Here is a 21,653-nt window from a genome sequence, read left to right as displayed (position 1 = left end):
GCTGCGTGCCTGGCCGCCAGTGCCGCCCTCTCTGCGTGTGCCCGCAGCACGCCGCGCCTGCGGCCCGGAGCGCCCTGCGTGCGTCACTACTCGGCTCCTCCTCTCTTCGTGCCCGGGCGTTTGATTAGTGCGGACACGCCTCCCGCCCCGTCCATCTCCTGCCCACTTATCGACGCCTACCCCTGCACGCCCGCGGGTCGTACGTCAGCGCCATCCACTCCCTCCCACTCTCCGGATCCAATCGGTACGACATAACCGTCACCAGCGCGACGAAGGTACCCCTTTATCTCACCTCTTTACGTCTCTTACTTTCTTCTGTGCGCTTTCGATTTGCCTCTTCCGCGCTCGGGTTAGATAGGTGAGAGTGAGACAGGTTGAGAAAATGACGTAATTTCTCGAGAGTCTTACCTGCCCATTATGAGTTGGGTTCTCCTGACGCGTGTGAGCACTTCAGCGGGGTTTCCCTGTTCGACGACGTACTCGCCCTCGACCTTCTCGGGCGAGGTTCAGGAGGTCCGTCTGACCTCACTCAAAGCAATCCCGTCTATTCTCTGGAACGGCATCCACCGCTCGTCGGCACACGCATGTACAACACGTAGGGACTTTCGCATTGCACGTCATCATTATACTTGTCTATTAGCATTCTCGGACGACGCTGACTGTCGACGACCGAGTGAGATCCTGATTCGATACCGAGCCGCTACCCTCGGTGTCGACCGGACGACGTCCGGCATCACCGCCGGACCAGGCTGCCCAAGGCCGCCGCCCCAGGCCACCCAAGGCTGCCACCTAGGGCCACCCAAGGCCGTCGCCCCAGGCCGCCCAAGGCTGCCACCTAGGGCCACCCAAGGCCGTCGCCCCAGGCCGCCCAAGGCTGCCGCTCAGGGCAGCCCAAGGCCGCCGCCCTAGGCCGCCCAAGGCTGCCACCCCAGGCCGCCCAAGGCCGCCGCCCCAGGTTGCCCAAGGCAGTCCGCCCTAGGCCGCTAGAGGTTGCAGCCCCAGGCCGCCCCAAGGCTGCCCTCCTAGGGCCGCCCCGAGGCACACCATCCACACTAGTGCCCGCGCACACCAGCCCTGTCTGTGTCCTTACTCGTTCGTCACGCTTTCTGCTAGGGCCATACAACGCCCAGAATGCCTAGACTCTCTCGTCCAGTGGGCCATTCAACGCCCAAAATCGCCCAGTCTTGTCACGATCAGAATTCCCCGTAACCTCTTCATACACTACGGTGCCGAGGTACGCCTGAACTCTTTGGTGTCGACGTGTTCTTCGTCCAGTGTTCCGCAAGAATTCTCCACCGCCGACAGATTTGATTTGATTTGGAATTCCCTAAAATTCTCTCTATCGTGAGATTCCCTCGTGATGTGAATTTGAGTACTGGATTTGGTGCTTTGGCATCGTCGCGGTGGTTGAAGACAGTACTCCCGCCCTCGACGAGGAACGGGATTGTACAACCAGTATTTCATCAATTTTAAGTTCCAAATTTGATCGCGTGGAATTCTGTGGTCTATTTTATCCATCCATCCAAACCCGTCCAGTATCTTCCGCCTGTCGTTGTCCTACCCATCCCCACAGTCGTCCTTTTTCCTAGCTGTCTTGCATCAGTTATCTCCGAAAGCGATCATATATTAGGGTTTTAATACTCTTGAAATGATGGTTCATGTGGGATGAGAGGAGATACGTATAAAATAGGAGACTGTGATTCAATGAATACGAGGTGGTGAGAAAGTGATAATAATTATTTAATAAGGATGATATGAATACTAATGTGAGGAATAGGTAGGAGGACGTGGATAGATCAAACCGAGATGAGAGAGTGAGAAAGATGAAAATGTGAAATGATGATAGATGTATAAGATGAATAAAAAGATAGGATTATGACATGGGTGGATTCATGTGAGTGAAATAGAATGATAAAAGAAGACATGAGAATGATCTAACTAATCTGATGTGATAAAAGTATGGATAGGTGGTTGTGAGATGGAGAAGAGGATGATAGACTAGGTGATTTAGGGTTTTTAAATGAAACTAATGCGGCGAGTTCGAGATGGAATATGGCTGTGGTAGGGTGAGATAATGAAAGATGGTGTTGAGAAGGAGACGATGAAGATAAGGATGTAGGTCTTACAAAAAAGATATGAATGGGAGAAACCAATGTAATACAAGATACTAAGGTTCAATCTCTATGTTCAACAAGCATCAAGGTGTCTTCGTGATGCAGATCAGCCTCTCCAATTCTCTATGAATCTTCTCCAAGCATTCGAGACACCAAAAACATTGTGATGGACCTTCAAAACTTTATGTTCTTTCAATATGCCTCTCTAGGAGGAAGTGACCTGAAAGTTCATACTATATGGATAGAAAGACACAGGAAAAAGGAAGCACTGCTCAAAGTTTCAGCCCAAAAATCCTTCTAGATAGTCGGATACCACAATTTAAATTTAGACCATTCTCAACCCTCCAATTTTCTATCTCCTCTGATTTTGGAAGTCTCGAAAAATTCAAAGAGTAATTAAATAATTCCAAAAAATGGATTTTAGCTCATAAAAATGTTAGAAATAAAATTTTGAATTTTGAAAAATGATATCTGACTCAAAAATATATTCTGACTCAAAATTTTCATAAAATTCAACGTATCATTATAAAAATAAATTTCATTATTTAGGCTTGATAACACACATATAAAACCAAATGCTTACAAATGAGCATGTAAATATGGTTACTAAAATATGTGTTGTCAGTCCTCCCCATAGGGAATGACAATTAGGGATTTAGTAGTCTTTAAATGATAATTTAAACTACCATTTTAAATACTCAAAACTAACGCAATGTAAATGATGAGGTGAGAGGGCGATAATTAATTTCCAATAGGAATGAGACAATTATCAATAACAGGAATGAGTATGCAGATGTTAATATCAAATGAAAATTTGGACAGAATGAGGTAGAGGGAGATGTGAAGAGGTGATGATGAATATTAGGCAAGGGTACTTACCGTAGGTCCACATGGTTGGTAGGACTGTGGAAAGCTTTTTATGCACACAATCACATCCTCTTATCCATTGATCTTGTCCAAGCAATCAACAAACCAAGTGAATTTGATAGAACTTCAAAACTGCACCCTCTTTCAATCAGCCTATCAACGTAGGAAGCGAATTGAAAAATGTTCTTTATAAATTTTGTATGTTTTTCTTATACACACGCCTTATGAATGGACAGAAGAGACAAATACAAAGCTTCCCTCCAAATTTATGCTTGATCGGCCTCCCAGATTGTTAAATATTAAGCTCTTAAGTTGGAAGATTATGAGCCATTGATTTAATCCAAAATATTTCTCTCTCATCACCAACGATTGAAGTATATTTTTTTGGTTGAACTCTTGTTTCTTCCTTCGGAGTGCTCTTTTTGTTAGAGACTTATCCTATGCATGTGAATTCAAGCATAACCCCCTTGTAGACTCAAGGGTTGGAGAAGCTAGTTTTGTGGATTCATGATTTGGATGCTTCTGGTTGAGGAATATTTGGATTCAAGTATTTTTCTTACATTTTTCATGTATTAAGGATGCATCACTAATTAAAATTAGACAAGTAATTTGATCGTTCAAAATCCATAATTAAGAGTCATACAAAAAACACCATTTGGTCCAATGGGCTTGTGACAACAAGGTTTGCGTGATCTTCAATGTTTATCAGACTTATTTCTTAGTCAATTCTCCACGGCTATCATCCTAGAGGATAGCCTAGATTTTTTACCATCCCACACACCATCAACTCCTCTGCTCATTGGTGTGTACCCTCCTTGATATCCACTACTATCAATCACAATAAGATTGTATTGCTTGCCCCACTCTGCTGGTTGTCAGCATCTTTTAGACAACATCTGTACTAAAATCTGAGACTATTGAACAACTTTAATCCTCTGAATCAACGATCCAGAGTCACTACACACGATCAAAGTGGTGGTTAAGGTAAATTTAATTTTTAATTAATTAGTACTTCTGGCATAAAAATCCACAAATTTTTCATGTTAAGTGTAAATAATTATTAATGAATAAGATACATAAATCTCTCACTTATTATAAATTATTTTGAATTAAATTAATTTCTTTGCATTAAATTAGTCTTAAGCGTAAAAGTAAAAAATCCTGAAAATATAATTAATTAATTTTCAATTTTCCATTACTTTTACCGTCTAGATTTAGCCCCTACTTCCTCTGTGCCCGTATGGTAAATGAATGTTATTGTATGAATACGAAACCTAAAATCACATATTTAACCCTTATTAGTTTATTACCAATCTTTGCCAAGGTGATTTGATCATCATTTTTTAAAGGTTCATTAGGATTCTGTTGTATCTTTCGATATGTGAATTGTCATGGTTTCATGTCAATCAAAGCGATATAGTCCAACACTGGGGACGTTAAATGAAGAGAACTCATTTCAAAATGCTTACCCCAACCAGTTTACGAACATGATGGGTTCATGATTTAGGAGACAAGAATCATATGACATATGTAACTAGTTGCACATTTATCATGTCATCAATAGCCTCCAATGCTACCAGACAATCTTTCAAACAATATACAAACGAGAGAAAACTCCACGCCGCTCCACAAATGCCAATGGGGAGTGAATATCTCAACACTCAATATGGATTCCACAAGCAAAATTGATGATTTGTCTGTTGCATCCAACCAATGTACAATGGGGGAAATCTTGCTTCTTGGCATTGAAAAAACTGTATAATGACTTGCAGTAGCTCTGATGCAAAAGGATTAAATAGATTCTAAATGAGCTCCAAATTCCTGACTCTAGAGAAATCAAGCTTTTGTATATGACTCTATAGAAAATCCTGACTAATGTCAACACACAATCTGTTGGCCATGATAATATGAAGCATAGTGAGGTAGGTCATCATGAAGCGGGAGAAAATATTATTTAGAATCCACATTGCTACTCTACTTATGTTTTCACCAAGGGTCTTTATGCATTCTTGCTCCACCTTATTTGTGGAAGTTGGTAATGGATGGTACACAATCTCCGGCTTGTGGAATGTTAGGTAATATGCTATTGTGCTCTGCCTTCTTTGATTATTTCATGACGTATTTCATATCATGAGGACTACAGTGTGCACAAGAGGGTTAATAAACCCTAGAATGAATATAAGTGTTTTCCTCTCTTTACAGGCCTCCACCTGAAACATATAGAAAATAATTTCATTAAATCACAGCTCTTTTATTTTTTGAATAATTAAGAGGGTATGTGTCATGTGTATTATGGAGCTGATTTCAAATATGATAAAATTACAGTGAGGACTTGCCAAATAAACTAATTAGTGCATGTGTGCGGACAAAGAATCATCACGTACAGGAGTTTGGACGATTGATGGGATGAAGAATCGTCCGCCCGTTCCCGGACGGGATGGTTGTTTCGTCCATGGACATAATAGCATCATCTGTGGACAAAACAATCATCACGTACAGGAGTTTGGACAATTGATGGAACGAAGAATCGTCCGCCTGTCCCCGGACGGGACGATTGTTTTGTCCATGGACGTAATAACATTGTCTGTGGACGAAACAACATCACGCAGAGGAGTTTGGACAATTGATGGGACGAAGAATCATCCGCCCGTTCCCGGACGGGATGGTTGTTTCGTCCATGGACGTAATAACATCATCTGTGGACGAAACAATCATCACGTACAGGAGTTTGGACTATTGATGGGACGAAGAATCGTCCGCCTGTCCCCGGATGGGACGATTGTTTTGTCCATGGATGTAATAACATTGTCTGTGGACGAAACAATCATCACGCAGAGGAGTTTGGACAATTGATGGGACGAAGAATCATCCGCCCGTTCCCGGACGGGATGGTTGTTTCGTCCATGGACGTAATAACATCATCTGTGGACGAAACAATCATCACATACAGGAGTTTGGACGATTGATGGGATGAAGAATCGTCCGCCCGTTCCCGGATGGGACGATTGTTTCGTCCATGGATGTAATAACATCATCTGTGGACGAAACAATCATCATGTGCAGGAGTTTGGACCATTGATGGGACGAAGAATCATCAGCCCGTTCCCAGACGGGACAATTGTTTTGTCCATGGACGTAATAACATCATCTGTGGACGAAACAATCATCATGTACAGGAGTTTGGACCGTAATAACCGCCCCGTCCGGGGTCTTGAATGGCGGACAAGACGGTTTCCGCATCCTGCGAGAGTCATGTATCTGCCTGAGAGCTCCAGCTGGAATTCGACACGAGCTGTGCCACGTGTCAAATTCCACGACGCGTGCACTGCTTTGTCCCGGGATTGGGACAAGACGAGAATGTCTTGGACGGGACAGTTTTCGAGGGGGACGATATGTGGACGAAAATATTAAGGATGGGACAAACTAGGGGCGGGACGATTGAGACAAACTTCTGAAAATTGGGACGTAGTACCGGACGATCTTCGTAATGTCCGGTCCTTCGTTCCAGCCCTAGACTATCTTGCAGTATAATTTGAGTGAAGACTTCTCACGTGTCAAATAATATCGCACGTGTCAAACAAGCTATATAATGAAAGTCCCAAATCAGAAAGAAATTAGCTTGAAGAAGCTGGACTCGCCAATCGCTCCAGCAGAAGATTGGAGTCGTCGGTAGATCATCTTGGCGTCGGGAGGAGGTGAGTTCGGATCGGTTTAGCTTCAATTTATAACATGTTTTCCGTTTTTTTTTCTGTTTATCCCGTATATCTTGATCTTCCACTGGCGATCACACCTCGTCGTTGCGAACCCCATTACTCCAGATGCTGGCTACTCATACCCGTCTGATATTTGGCGTTTTCCCCAAATTATAATCCTCCTGACATTGATATACCACCGTGATTCTACTCTTATGGTTGAAAAATATTCCAAAAGCTATGTGATGAGCAATCAATCTCCATCTTTTTTATTTTTGGGGAGATATTGGACACTCGGCAATAGTATTGAAATGCTGTTAGATGATACCGTGTGCTGAAAAACGCTTCTATCACAAAAATGATAACTATGAATTATGGATATTTCCATGACATATGCATTTGCTTTGATGCTTTTACCACGAATTGTGAAATTTTTTCTCAATTAAAGACAGACGCGGAATATGTTCTTAAAATTTTTCGGAGAATGTGTGAATCTTGGGACTAGCAGCGTTCTGAAGCGTATTTCTATTCTTCCAGAAGTAGCTGCCATCGGAAATCTAGGGGGTTGTGATGGCAAGAATCAAACCTCAGGCGTTGTTAATACAGAGCAAGAAAAAGAAGGGTCCAGCCCGGATAGGTCTGAGAACTATAATTACCTGGGTTTTGGTTGTCATAGTGATCGCATTCTCCTTTTATGCAAGCTACACCTACTGGCAGAGAAGGTAAACTGTCATGAGAAGCCAGTGATATGGGTTTTCATTCAAGCCTTATTTCACGGCTTTGTGTTTCTGTTTTCATTTTTTTAAGGCATCCTATTTTGTGACTCTAATTTTACTTTTATCATGTGGTTTATGTATATAGGCAAGGTGGTCAACATGATTTCAGCATCCAAGAGGTTGAGGTCTACCCACGTAATCATTCTGGTGTTTCTGAAGTTTTTTGTTGGGACTGTTCTTTGTAGTCAGCTTTCGGGGCCCATGGTTGTTTTTGGGGATGTTTTCTTTCGTCTGTGGTTAGTTTATTTTTAAATAAAATTAGCATATATGATTTGGGTTACCCTCAGCTGCTCCCAATGTTGTTTATCTCTCTCTCTCTCTCTGATATGTGTGTTCTCTCTTTTCGATGGATTTCAGCCACATGGAAGTACAAAAAAAACAAATTTACCTGGTTATGTGGTAAGTTATTTTTACCCCCATGGAATTTCATCTTTCAAAAATATTTATTACTTATACAGAGAAGCTGGCTACCATAACAATTGCATGAGTGCATTTTCTCTCTTTTCCTGTTCTTATTTTTATTTACTGCCTTTTCCTTCACATCATTCTGGAATTGTATTTTTCATGTGAATATTTCTATAGATCCTTAACTGAAAATTATTAGTCTTTTGACACACTTACTCATGAATTATGATATTTTTCTTCTTGGGTATCGCATGCAAAATTTACATACTCATACATGCTCTGATATTTTCTCTTGACCTTTCTCTTGGACGGAATCTTTGATAGACTGGTGTCTGAGAAATCCTTCTGGCATTGAGTCTGTTGCTGCTTGGTGCGGCCTGAGAGAAGAACGTCTCCTGCGTCTACATCTCTATATACATTTTTTACTGTAGCCAAGGTATTCATCCAATCGCATGGGATGGATATTTCAAGACCTTTGCCTCTGCTGCCACAATGGACCCTATTAGGGGCTTGATCTCCTCGGCAATCAACTTTAACTGGGACATTCAGTAGTAGATTTTAATAATGTGTTTCTTTATGAATCCCTTGAAGAAGAGGTCTACGTGGCCATCTCTCCGGGCAACAAAATTGCACCTAGTGAAGTGTGTAAATTGAAGAAATTGTTATATGGGCTCAAGCATTCTCCAAAAATGTGGTTTGGGCAATTTTACAATGCTAACAAAGCGTGAGTTTATTCATAAGGCAAGGGGATCATACCCTTTCTCTACGACCCATGAAGTTAGGGGTGATGGCTCTGTTTATGTATGCTGATGATATCATCATAATTGGCAGATACAGGGTAGAAGCAAAACATCTAAGTGACACACTTACCAATAATTCCTTGGAAATTTCTGTGTTGATGACTTAAAACCCCTTGTCAAACATCATGATTTTTTGTGTATAGAGGTGGATTTTCCGGAGAAGGGACATTCCTGTCACATCACCTGTACAGACTGGATCTGTTGAAAGAGATTGAGAAACTGACATTCTAACTGATGTGCACACTCACTGATCACAACGTAAATCTGGGAACAGATGCTGAATCCCGCCTGTGGATCACTACTCTTATCAGAAAATGATTTATCTCAATCATACAGATCCAGAGATTAGCTTTGCAGTGAGCATGTTGAGTAAATTCATGCATAACCCACACAAGTCTCATTAGAGAGTTGTGGACCATGTTCTGAGATACTTGAAGGGAACTCCAGGACAGAAGATCCACTTCCTGAAAAGTAATGTTATATCTGTGAAACTCTAGACTCATGCTGACTCTTCTGACTCGTTGTGGATTGAAGGGCAATGTCAGATTATTGGGCCTTTCTTTGTGGAAAGCTGATGTGCTGGAGGTGTTAGGAACAGTAGTTTGTCTCTCTGTCCAGTGCAGAGTCTGAGTTCCAAGCCTTAGCCCAAAGGGTCCAGTAGGGGCTTTGGCTGCGGCAGATCTTCCAAGACCTGAAAGTTGCAATTTGTTGTCCTGGTCACCTGTTCAATGGTAATTGGTCAGATATTGCTACTGCTTAACTCGGTATTAGCCCATTAGCTAACCAGCCCGTACCAGTCCCATGTTGTTTTCTTTCTTATTCTCGGCTTCCCATGAGTTGCCCATAATCAGCCCAACCCTTGTAACTGGTATTTATACTAGACCTTAATTCGAGATTAGTGAAGTGATACGATCCGTGGCCGGGTCTATGAACGTCGTGCACGGCCCAGACACCAAGAGGGAGACCTGGCCCAACAGAGCCCTACATCGCATCCTTAAGAGCGGCCTCTTTGGATGACAGAGGCACCTTTGATCAATCGTAAGTCGTCTCTACGAATATTCTGAGGTCTAACTCCTAGCTTACATCTCTCTCTACGTTGCAGAAGGCCACCCCTGCAATGAGGAGGCAACTAGGAGCCAGAGGCGTGCATCACCCCGTCTCTCCCCCCTCTCTCTCCCTTCCCCATCTCTGGACACCCCTCCCTCCTTCCTTCCAACTCTCGACGTGCCTACTCCGTCGACCTCTTCTTCCAACTTCTTTTCCCTAGTGTTCTCTTGAGAAACAGTGGATCTGTTATAAGCAAGTTCAAGTTCGTGTTCTCATTGAGGAATTACAACGGAGTCGTAACATGAAGTTTTTTTCTTCTGAACCCTAGACTGCCTCGAGATTTGCTTTCTAAGCAGCAGATAATGCATGGCTTATGTGAGACTTCTCAGAGTAACAGAAAAATGACTTTAGAGACCCAGAAAGAGATCCTTACAATAATTAGATTTAGCTGAACGGACCAGCATTTTTGCCCTGAGGATGAGAGCTACTGCAGATACCTTTTTTTGCGAATTGTTGAACGTGGGGAACAAAATTCAGCAGTATGAGAAAACCCAAGCGCTGGAATAACAAATTAGTAGCATTCCTTTTCAGATTATCAAGTGGTTACTTTTAAATTCTAAAAAAAATGGTGTCGTTGCCCTAAAAATCTGTTTTATGGGAGGGGGAGGGGCACTTAAAGTTTCCTAGTCACTCATTCAAACTCATGCAAGTATAACCAAACTCGTGCAAGTATAAGAAAACCCTGAAATTTTTTACGCTCATTTGGTTTTTATGATTATGTTAGGAAACAATTTTGTTCATTAAATCACTCCTTTGTGTATTCTCTTTCATGCTCACATATATTTTTTTTCTTCCTTCTGAATTAGGTTTTAAGCACGGAAAAGGGTTCAATAACTGTAGAGCTTTCAAAGGATGCACCATCTGATGTCTTAGAAAAGTTTGTTGACCTATGGTAAACAACGCGAGGCAACTCAATTGTTTTCTTTTCGGTTGAAATTTTTTCCTCAGTGAATGGATCCAGAGGTTTTATTCAATCTTTTGACTGCAAATTTGGATGATAGTGGAAGTAGATGAAGACTAGTGGTGGGTTATTGACCTACTCTTAGGTTCTTTGCTAATTTCATTGATGCCAAGACATGAAAGATGATCTTCCTGTGAAGTATTTACCGTTTTTTTTCAACTGTGATCTGCATCAGCTATTTTTTTATTTCTTGTTCATTTGTCAGATGGCAGGGTAAAATCGTAACTTACCAATTATATTTGGCATTTTTGTATCAAAATGAAACTTCATATATGCCAGTTTAAGGAAGATAAAACGTAAGATAATGTGGGCCTTTTCTAGGGTTATTCTCTAAATTCCTGTGCGGCAGGTTCACCTTATCACCCTTCCTTCACTTTGCTCTCCTCCACCATTCCCAAGGTTCATGTGGCATCAGAGTAGGTACAGCAGAGGGGGAGAAGAGAGGAAGAAAATAAGAAAGCATTAGTAATGACAACGTTTGAAGAAGAAAGCGATAGAGATCCTCTGGGGAAAATTGGAGAACCTCAGTCACCGTTGATGCACTGGTGGTGCTGGGATGTGCCACATGACTGCGGGCAAGACCACTTAACATTGACTAGTCAACATGACCGACCGAAGTCCAGACCAGACCGAGCCCGGACCGAGACCAAGACCAGACTGAACTGGACCGAGACCGGACCGTGTCCTTCCCTAGCCATGTCAATGCAGATGCTATGTAGTTTGCAAGGTGCATTGTAGCTCCTGTACTGCCATTTCACTCTTAAAACAGCCTTACAACACTGAGGAGTCATTGTGGCTCTAGATATGACAGCCCTCTCAACAGTAGCTGCTGCATTGAAGACCTCGAGTCTGTGACGCATGTATCTGGCAGCCACAATTGAGACTTAATGGGGTGATGCACATATCAAGGTTGCTGCATTCAAGACATTGAGAGAGTAGTGCATACATTAAGGCAAGCCTTTTTGCAGGTTAGACTTCAGGTTTGACCATGGTTCGGACCATGTTGTCTTAAGGCTGTGCCTATATTGTGCTGAGAGCATCAAACCCCATGAGCCAATGGCAGCTGTACATTCTGAATATGATAGCCTCTCAAGGATCCTGAGGGGCGGGTTAAAGGGCGTTATTAGTGAGGTGTTGGGCCCAACCATTCTCATGATACCCATAGATTCGGCTCAGGATCATATCAGCACTTCCTCTTGCAGGGACCTGCTTTTTCTCCATCTGGAACGCAGGGAATTATTAGTAGAGACTGGATGCAAATTTCCAAGAGGCTTCCAAGAAGGGCATCCCCTCCAAAAGGGTGAAGACCTGTAAGACTGAAGTGAAGAACAGTAATTGGTTGACGCAGCGTTCCCTGTCTTGGTATAGTGTTGAGGGCAGTGGGTGGGGATGTGCCTCAGGTCCTAAAGTGCATCAGAGTTGTGACACGTTGGAGCACGAGCTGTATACATATGTTTATTGGCATATCGAGCTGGTGTGCAATGGGCCCCATTCGATATGGGGCCTTAAGAATCAAGGTGCCTGCTTCATGAAGAGTCAGTTGGTGGGGTACCTGATGAAATATGGACATAGCTTCAGATAAACTGCATCCCAACCTCAAACTCTATGCTGCAGCTGTGCTTCTCCCTGTATGACTTCATTGTAGCCTTGGCATGCTCTGAGTGGTGTTTGAGCAATTCAAGATGTTGGTCACAGTCACAGAGCATCTTTTCCAGGTCATCAACTGGTGAGGGCAGCAAACCATATAGCACAGTGCTGGGGGTTTGTACAAGGAGACAGCTTGAAATGGTGACATTTTGATGCTTGACTGATATGCCTTGTTGTAGCAAAGCTCTGCCGAGTGTAGGCATGTGCTTTACTGTTTCAGTTGGTCTCCTGAAAAAGTAACAGATACGCTCCCCAACAGCAGCTAATCATCTCACTTTTCCAATCAGGTTATGGGTGGTGTGCAGAATGGTTCAATTAGGTCCTTTTTGGGTAATTCCTGCAAAAAAATGCTCTTGGACATACTCTCCCAATCAGAGACGATGGAGATGGTGGTTGTGGCTTGAGCACATGATATCGATCTGAGGAAAACTTAAATGAAACGAGATCAAATATCTGTTCAATAGAATGTGAGATAAGAAGGATCAAACAAAGAAGGATCAAATATCAATCAGTCAATGTTTATAATAGGTTCATCCACAAATCAGAAAGGAGAATGTAGCAGATAAGAAGGATCAAACAAAGATGAACGTGGATAGAGACGATGGAGATCTCGGGCGAGCTCTTCTTTTTTCCAGTTTGCAGGCCCAATCCTGCTCCCCAGCCCTCAGTTTGCTCTCAGCAACTGAATTCTTGAAAAATGAGTCATGCCTGCTCTTCCCGTTTACACTTTATTTATAGCCATTCCCGCAAGTGCTCAGTCAACATGGGGTCTTCTCACACGTGTTTTTCTTCTTCCTCTGGTAATGCTTGGAGAAGAAATATTGCATAATAGAATGTCCTTGGTAAATTGATCAGTGACATCTATGGAGGAGAATGTGTGTGCCATCTCAATCAAGCCAGTCTACCACGGCTAATATGGAATTGCCTTGACCAGACTTGGTAACCCTTCAATGAATTCCATAGATATATCCTTCCATGTGTGCTGTGGCATGGATAGGGTTTGTAACAAACCCACCAGGGCAAGCGTGGACGAATTGAACTGCTGGGCATATTTGACAGTAGTGTTCGCCCGTCCCGATACCGGTACCGGATGCCGGTATCGAGACGGATGCTGTATCGGATATCGGAAAGGCAATTTCCCGTATCCGTTCTTTTCGATATCCAGATATCGGATATCGGTATCGGATATTGGTTGCTACAGCAGTGATATCCAATACCGATATCCGTCTCGGTGTCGGTATCCGTCTCTGTCTCAGGGGGGAGGATGACGACATCGGATATCCGGTGTGGATATCGGTTTTCGATATCCACATCGAAAGGATACTTTAAAATATTTTTAAATGGTAATTATAGAGCGATTAGAGCGGTTTAACGTGGGGACAAGAGTATTATGAGAGCTTTCTGTTTGATTGTACATCTCGTTTAATATATACAGCCAAATATTATCAAAGTTTTCCATATGGGATAACAGGATTTGGGTTTGCTGTTAAACTCCGAATCCCTTTAATCCCATATGGAAGAAAATAGAATTTTTCACTTCTATTTATTGGACGCTGTGATATTAGATTAAATAATGAACAAATACAAGGACCAATAAATATAGCGAGAGTAGAATAAAATATAATTTTATCATTTAATATATTATCGGATTCATTTAATATATACAAAGAAAGATTTCTAATTTATTCCATGTGGGATAACGGGATTCTGAGTTTAACACCAAACCCAAATCCTGTTATCCCATATGGAAAAAATTGATAATTTTGCACTGTATATATTAACTGAGATTGAAAATAGATTGAAATCATTAAATGCAAATGTACGTAAGTCATACATTGATATGAAAATTAAATTTTTTAGTGTTGATACCGGTTCCGATATCCGGATACCGGTTCCGATATCCGGATATCGAAAACCGATATCCGGCATCTGGATACCGGTTCCAATATCCGGATATCGAAAATCGATATCTGGCATCCGATATCCGTCTCCGACATCCGGATATTGAAAACCGATATCCGGCATCCGGTATCCGCCTCGTCCCTTGATACGAACCTGGTTGGTTCGTATGGGGGGAAGACGAGAAGGGGAGAGAGAGGGCGCCGGGATGGACGTCGGCGGGCCGGAATGGACTACGGCAAGTAGGGGCAGGCGGAATGGACGTCGCCTACGTGAGGGGTTCGGCGGAATGGACGTCGCCGGAGGGAGCCAGACTCATTCTTAATGACACTTCTTGGCTGCCCCCTAAAGGGAGGGCTGCTCTATTTAAAGGGATTACAAAAGGTCCAAATGACCTAAAGCCCCTATTGGGCTAATTGATGAAAGAGACTTAGATACATCGGGGTCGTATCATCCCTCCACCTTCGGTATCCCCTACTGATATCTGTCTAATCCCTTATAGACGGATATCGACCGATATCCAATATCCAATATCCGGCACCATCCCATTTTTTCCCGGATATCGGATATCGGTTGTCCGATACCGGATGACGGACGGATATTGGTTGGGCGAACACTATATGACAGTGGTTGGTGAACGTCTGGGCAAATATGAGGTGATCCCTGTACCTAACCCTGAGGTATTTTGAACATTGTCACTTGTCCTTACCTTTTTAAGATAGCATCCCTCCCGGTAAGAGGGCACCAAACAAGTGAATTGGGAGGTTATTCTGTGGTTTAGTACGTTAGTGCTTTAGCTTTTCTTATTTTATCTCCTCTGGAATCTCCCTTTTCTCCAAATAGAAGCGTGAAGCATATCATACTTCATGCCTGGCTAGAAAAACTGTTGCATGATACGTTGGTTCATTTTGACGAAAGTCCTATGGGATAATTATAAGTGGGGAATGAAGGAAAACTTAAGTGCCACAAATAGAGTTATCTTCCAAGGTCGTGATAAGTGATAAGGCATTGTTGAACTTCTTGAATTCACAGTCAATATAGTAGATAATTAAGTGATAGCCCATCAGTTTGGATAGGCCATCACCTTGGACTTCCCATCGTTCAAACTTATGCTTCAGGCTGCCTTGGCCAGTGCTAAAATATGAGATAGTGCTCCCATTTATTCATGATTAGAATACCGGCCCTCAAGTCGCTTTCTGATAGAGATCCAACTAAATCAAGAAACAAATTCTTGGGATAAAATTTTACTCACAAGGAGCAATGCTAGTATGTCAATCTTCAGACAAAAGGGGGAAGTCTCCTGAACCTGTAACGCCATCTCGAACTCTCCAGTTGGATTCAGCCTTAGCCCCGCAACACCTGCTCCACAAGCTTAACCCAAATGATTGATACCCCTTTCTTCCAGGGGATGCTTCTTTATATTGGAGCAAGAAGTCCTTGCTCCACAAGCTTACCCCAAATGATCGATACCCCTTCCTTCCAGGGGATGCTTCTTTATATTGCAGTTACAGTCTTTGGCTACTTTGACTCCCCATGTGCGGACCCAAGTGTGGTCCCACGTGCATATTCTTCCCTGTTATTTTCTCGCTGTCCACTTATTTTCTTCTTTCTTTTGTTAGTAACCCAAGGTATCGTGACACATTCCTATGCAAATTCGTTCCATACTGTCCGCAGGTTTATCCTGTTGCATGAAGACTGCCCCCACGCCATTACCGAGGTATTGTCTCGAATATGAATTCTTGTATGAAGTCGTAAAAGGACCAGTATGGATATGATTGATATGGCCATTTCCTAGTTCTTAAAGGCCTGTTGCACCTTAAGGGTCCACAAGAAAGGGACCTTCTTCAAAAAGCCTGGTATGCAACCAGGTCAGGAGGCATACCCATGTACAAACTGCCTCTAGTACTGGTTCTGGCCCAAGAATCCATGGAGCTATCAAACCGTTTCGGGAGGGTGCCATGTGTGTACAGCCTACATCTTCTTGAAATCTGTTGCAATGCCCTCTGATGAAATCCAGTGCCCCAGGATTATGCGGAGGCTGCTAGAAAAAAAATTCTTTTGGAGTTGCCATATAGTGTGCTCATTCAAGAGCTGGAGAACCTACGGCTAGTTCTGCTCATGATCAGACTCTATTCATCAGTAGATCAGAAAATTGAAAAATAAAATCATTCCTGACACCTGTAAATAAGACTAGAAAATGTGGTTTATAGAAGCCATGAATGTCACCCGTGCATTTGCAAGCCCAAACAGTGTAAGTCATATTTGTTGCGGCTGCATTATGGGAAGTCATCTTCTCAATGGCACGTTCATGCATATGACTTTGGAGATAATCTGACTTCAGATCCAGGTATGAAAAAATAGACATTATGATATGTTCTTTTCAAAAAAATATAAAGGCAACCTAATCAAAGAATCAGGTCCACGTCAGCTCAAGAAGAATAAGGGGCCTATGAACCTATAAATAAGGTTGGGAAAGGAGGCAACAGACTTAGAATCAAGAAGCATTTGGGGTCCCGTTCAAGAAACACGGGAAAGGCTGGAGAGCAGGAGGAGCCTGCATCCAGAAGGATCGCATGATCATTGGTCCTGGTATCTAGTATTCTGTGTTATTGTATTCACATTGTCTAAACAACCATATCTCGCTCTCTCGTTCTGATCAAGAATTACATTGAATTGATCAGAGTCTCTCAAGAAGATATGAGAAGAACATTTGTTTATTCGATTTCAATAGATGCTATCAACTGGTATCAGAGCACTGATCCTGCGACATCATGCTGCTAAGAACATTTGATTGATTATTATTCCCGAGAAGGTTTTGGGTCGATAGCTAACCGGTTTTCAAGAAGATCTTGGTTGCAATATAACCGATTTCAAGAATATATCGGTGGCTATATACTTATCCTTATTTTTCGGTAAATCAATATCTGTTCGTCATTTTCTCATGTTCGCATCAAAGAAATGCCGAGTATACCTGTGAAGGCTGTACTGATTATCCCTAGAAGGAATTATAAAATCAAGAAAAGCCTTTCCCAAGGTGATCTTGAGGGTTTGACATTCACGGCCTTTGTTATAACAGTGCATTACAGTGAATCCACCACTTGATATCATTGACATCATGGAAGAGGCAGTTGACAAGAGAAAATGCATGTTACAAGAGCAGTCTGACGCTGCCGAGATTCTCTCAAATATTTTGCTGCAATTGCAAGCTATGAATTCGAAATTGGAGGGTACAAATCAGACTTCCACCAGACAGGCAGAGGAATCCAGTATAAGATATGCACGTTTCCCAGTCAACCAAGAATCAGTGACAGAAGGAAAGTCTGAATTCAGAAAAAGAGACTTGCCATATTTTAATGGTGCAAATGCTCAGAGTTGGTTAAACTGTGTGGAGCAATTTTTCAAGGTTCACTGCATACCTGACTCAGAAAAACTTCGTTTAGTTTCATAATACATGGAAGGCCCTGCATAGAGCTGGTTTATATATACAGAAGAAAATTTTGGATTTGACCATTGGGTGGTGTTTGGACAATATTTTGAGAGGCGGTACAAACTTTCTTCCAAGTCACTATGTGAACGCTTTATGAATCTTAAACAGACAGGGGTCAGTATTAAATTATGATCCGAGTTTGAAGACTTAGCTGCAGTTCTTTCACTTCTGTCTACTGATGTATACGAGACGGCATATCTCAGAGGGTTAAAGCCAGATATTCGAGCCAAATTAAACAATTATAGGTGCAATGGTATACTAGAAATAATGGATTTCTCCTTGGAGGCAGAAAGTAACTTGCAAGTCTTGGATAATCATCCTGGAGGAAGAATGGTCAGTGTTCTTAATTCTACTTCAAATATTAGCTCCAGACCGGGGACTTCAAATATCTGAATGTTTACAGAAGAATTCCAATGCAGAAAAGAAAAGGAATTGTGCTACAACTGCAATGAAATATACACACCTGGTCGCACTGTTTCATGGTTTTTTGAAAGGTTTCTAGCGGTGTCAGTCCAAATTGCGAAGAAGAAATCCGGAGTCATTATTCTCAAAGAGAGTCAACATGTCAGGAACAGAGAGAAGAACAGAAGTTGATCGAAGTGATAGAATGATGATAGATTGTCTTACTGGACCAGTTTTTCGCCTCTGGAATGGGAGTATCTCCCTCTTCTTCAGAGTTGAGCCTCAGCTCCCCGTGAGGCAAGATGAATCCTGTCCAAGAAGTAATGTTGTGTGCTCCTCGTATAACACTTCGGTTTCCCACTCCCGCAAATTTGATTTTGCCTGGGTCTGTTCCTTGGAGCGTGGTGTACCTCAACTCCTAAATTTCTCTTAATTAAAAAATTAGAAAACATGGGTTATGAGCTATTTCTTAAACAGATCTTCGCTTTCAGACCAATTTCGACTTTTTTCCATTCCTACCGTATATCATCATCACACCTTTTCCTTGAAATGATAAATAAGATAGTACATTTGAATTGTATTAATATGTGATTATTGCTCTTTTTCCGTGAACAAATCTTCATTGAAATTGTATCGCATATCAATTGATCAGTCAATCAAGAAGATGGTTTGCTCTCCTAAATTGAGTACTGGGACATATTGCCCGCTCCATTATTGGCACAAATCACAATTGCATGATCTTGCCATTAAATATACGCTTGCTTTAAGAAGAACTGAAGAAGCAAGCCATAACATGATCCCAAGAGCCAAAGATGAATGTTTTAGACTTCCTCGCCTGTGCTCATCGATTCTTGAAGCTTCAGATTGCTTTCCTGTGCTCCTGGAGAAGCAGAAATTATTTAGTGGTAAAAGAAGTAAATCAACAAGGTGCAAAAATATTTACAGCTATCGCTGCGGACTTCTAAAGGAGGCGGTAGTACGCTTTATCTTGCCCACCATTCACTCTTGAGACTTCTCATCTTTTCTTCTCTGTCTCAGCCAGCTACTTCTCCTCAGGTTTCTTGTATATCCTGCTCCTCCTTCCTCTTCTGTTTAGTCTACTATGTTAGCTTTAAGTCCTACACTAGGCCCTATCCTCTTTCCCAAGAACTCAGCTTCACCTCAGGGGACTCCTTCACCAAGGATATAGAGGAGGTGAAAGTTACAAAACTAATACCAGAACAAAAATCATTCTGCCAAAAAATGTGGGCCGACTAGCTTGGTCTAGTCTATTCTGACAGAATTTTGGTCAAATGTATAGGTCCCTATACATGAGCTCACTATTTCATGTTGTCCGTCTCTGTTCTGAATCTCAGTTATTGATACTCGTCATCACATCATTTTCTGTAACAGATTCCTCTGAGGATGGCACTTAAAAGCTGCCACTTTTGCTGACCACAGTTATCGCATGATGTTCATTCCCTCTTGGGTATCGAGGAATCTTTGGAGCAAAGAGAAATTAATCTTTTTTTTTTAAATTAAAAGAGGGAAGCCCACCCGAACTCGGTGGTCAACCCAAAAAGAGAAATTAATCTTTTATTTGTCTGCTGCACATAATTGATATAAACCTCGAGAATTTGACCTTGAATGTTGTGTATTCTCTTTCATTCATTAACTTCTTACATTTCCATGATTGAATACTTTCAATCTTGATGCAGCCAAAAAGGATTCTTCAAGGGGATGCTTTTCCAGTGCATTGTGAAGAACTTTGTCATCCAGGGAGGGAAACTACAGAAACCTGAGATCTTAGAAGAGTGGGTTTACAAGGGAAAATCCCGTCTTCAAATTGATTCAAGGTCTGCTTTTTCTTTCTTTCTATGAAAAATCAAATTGCAGGTCTCTAAAATCCATTATCGGGTCCCCTGTCCGTGGATTATTTTGCTTTCAAATTTAATACAGTTCTTTTCTTTTCGTTGGCCAAATTTCTATTGAAACTTCATCTATTGGTGAGAATCAACGACAAGTGGAAATCCCATAAATAAGTATTATGGACTAGAGATCGTCACTTGATCAATTCTTGAATTAAATGGGTGGATTCAGGAGTACATTCAAGGCTCTCTATTTTTTCCTCTCTTTCTTTAACTGTATCTCATTTTTTCCATTGATGATTTCATGGTTTTTAGAAAAATGATTGCTTCAAAATTGGTCCTCAATTTCACTAGGTGATGGATTTTTTAACTATAACACGCGAGAAAACATATTTGATTTTACATTATTGGGATTTACACAGTCCCAAACACGACGCTTTCATGCTTGGGACATCACAATCAAAGAATGATGATCAAAGCTTCGACCTTCTGATTACAACGACACCAATCTCTGATCTCAACGACAGCCTTGTGGCATTTGGGCGCGTGATACATGGAAAAGACGTCGTACAGGCATGTCATTTCTCTTAAGTCATGCTATGTTTTCCCGCTTTATTTGCATTAGGCCACTTTTTCTACTGCTTTTTTATTTAATCGATAGAAGTAATGATTCATGAGTTAAACTGCATGGAATTGATTTCAACAAAAAAATTTTGATTTCTGGAATTTTCTATTCTATCATCGAAGAGGGAAAGATTTTTGGATATTGTGCTCATGAGGAATGGGTGCTGTCTTTCAGGAGATTGAGGGGATAGACACGGATGAACATTGCCAGCCAAAGTTGTCTGTTGCGATTGTCGATGTCTCTTTGAAGCAGGAAATCTAGTGTTAGAATTGTCATATTTTTGCCCCAACATTTGTTACTTATGATGTTTAGGACATAATATTTTTAGCATGAATCCCAGTGCAAAAGCAGGTCCCTAATTTATTTATTTGCGTTCCCATTAGTCAGTTTATTTCCTCGTTGGATGGTCAAATACTTGACTGCAGCTGTCAGATATGTGGAATGTCTTAAGAATAATGTGTCCATTTCTCTCCAAATAATAATTTTTTTTCTGGTTCAACATTCCATTGTTCTGCTAGAAATAGAGATTCTCATTTGATTTGATTATTCCCTTCTTGTTTTCCTTTTAAGTTCTCATCTTATCCAACAGTTGTATCCTTCGAAAAAAATTCAACTATTTTAATCAAAGCAGTATATATTGATAAATGTCGCTAGTATTTGAAATCTGAATATTTCTTCCATTGACTCGATGATTCACGTTTTATACTAATCTTTTTCGTCCGACGTTCACTTAATCAGAACCCCTCATTTTGAAAAGGTTTGAATTTTTTCCATTAATTATACGCTCTTTTTTTAATTTTCGGTTTCATGGTCCATCAAAATTCACTCAAATTACCCTATAATCATCTGTTAAATTTCTAGACATAAGGTTTTTACATCAAATTCTATGTTGTTGATATTCAATGAAGAAAAGCAAAACCGTATAGAATTTCTACAATTTCTGAGCTAAAGGTTTTTTATGTACCTTCCATTTCCATTAAAATAATTGCAACTGTCTCACCTGCAAAATAGCCGTCTGAAACTC

The 21,653-nt window shown here is 41.5% G+C and overlaps 1 protein-coding gene across 1 annotated transcript; it reads left to right on the top strand.

Annotated features, from left to right (window-relative positions):
- The first annotated feature begins 6,581 nt into the window (after positions 1 to 6,581).
- On the top strand, positions 6,582 to 20,996 carry LOC144703214 (Cyclophilin-like peptidyl-prolyl cis-trans isomerase family protein). The gene is made up of 8 exons (XM_078575333.1): positions 6,582 to 6,676; positions 7,211 to 7,395; positions 7,535 to 7,568; positions 7,807 to 7,848; positions 10,568 to 10,653; positions 19,855 to 19,992; positions 20,427 to 20,577; positions 20,804 to 20,996. The coding sequence occupies exons 2-8, from the start codon at positions 7,244 to 7,246 to the stop codon at positions 20,888 to 20,890; spliced, it is 690 nt and encodes a 229-aa protein (XP_078431459.1). The 5' UTR covers positions 6,582 to 6,676; positions 7,211 to 7,243; the 3' UTR covers positions 20,891 to 20,996.
- The last annotated feature ends 657 nt before the right edge of the window (positions 20,997 to 21,653 follow it).

This window comes from Wolffia australiana, chromosome 5 (assembly GCF_029677425.1).
Source record: "Wolffia australiana isolate 7733 chromosome 5, ASM2967742v1".
Classification (NCBI taxonomy): domain Eukaryota; kingdom Viridiplantae; phylum Streptophyta; class Magnoliopsida; order Alismatales; family Araceae; genus Wolffia; species Wolffia australiana.
Note: the sequence above shows the minus strand (reverse complement) of the source record. Positions and strands in the feature narration are given on the sequence as shown.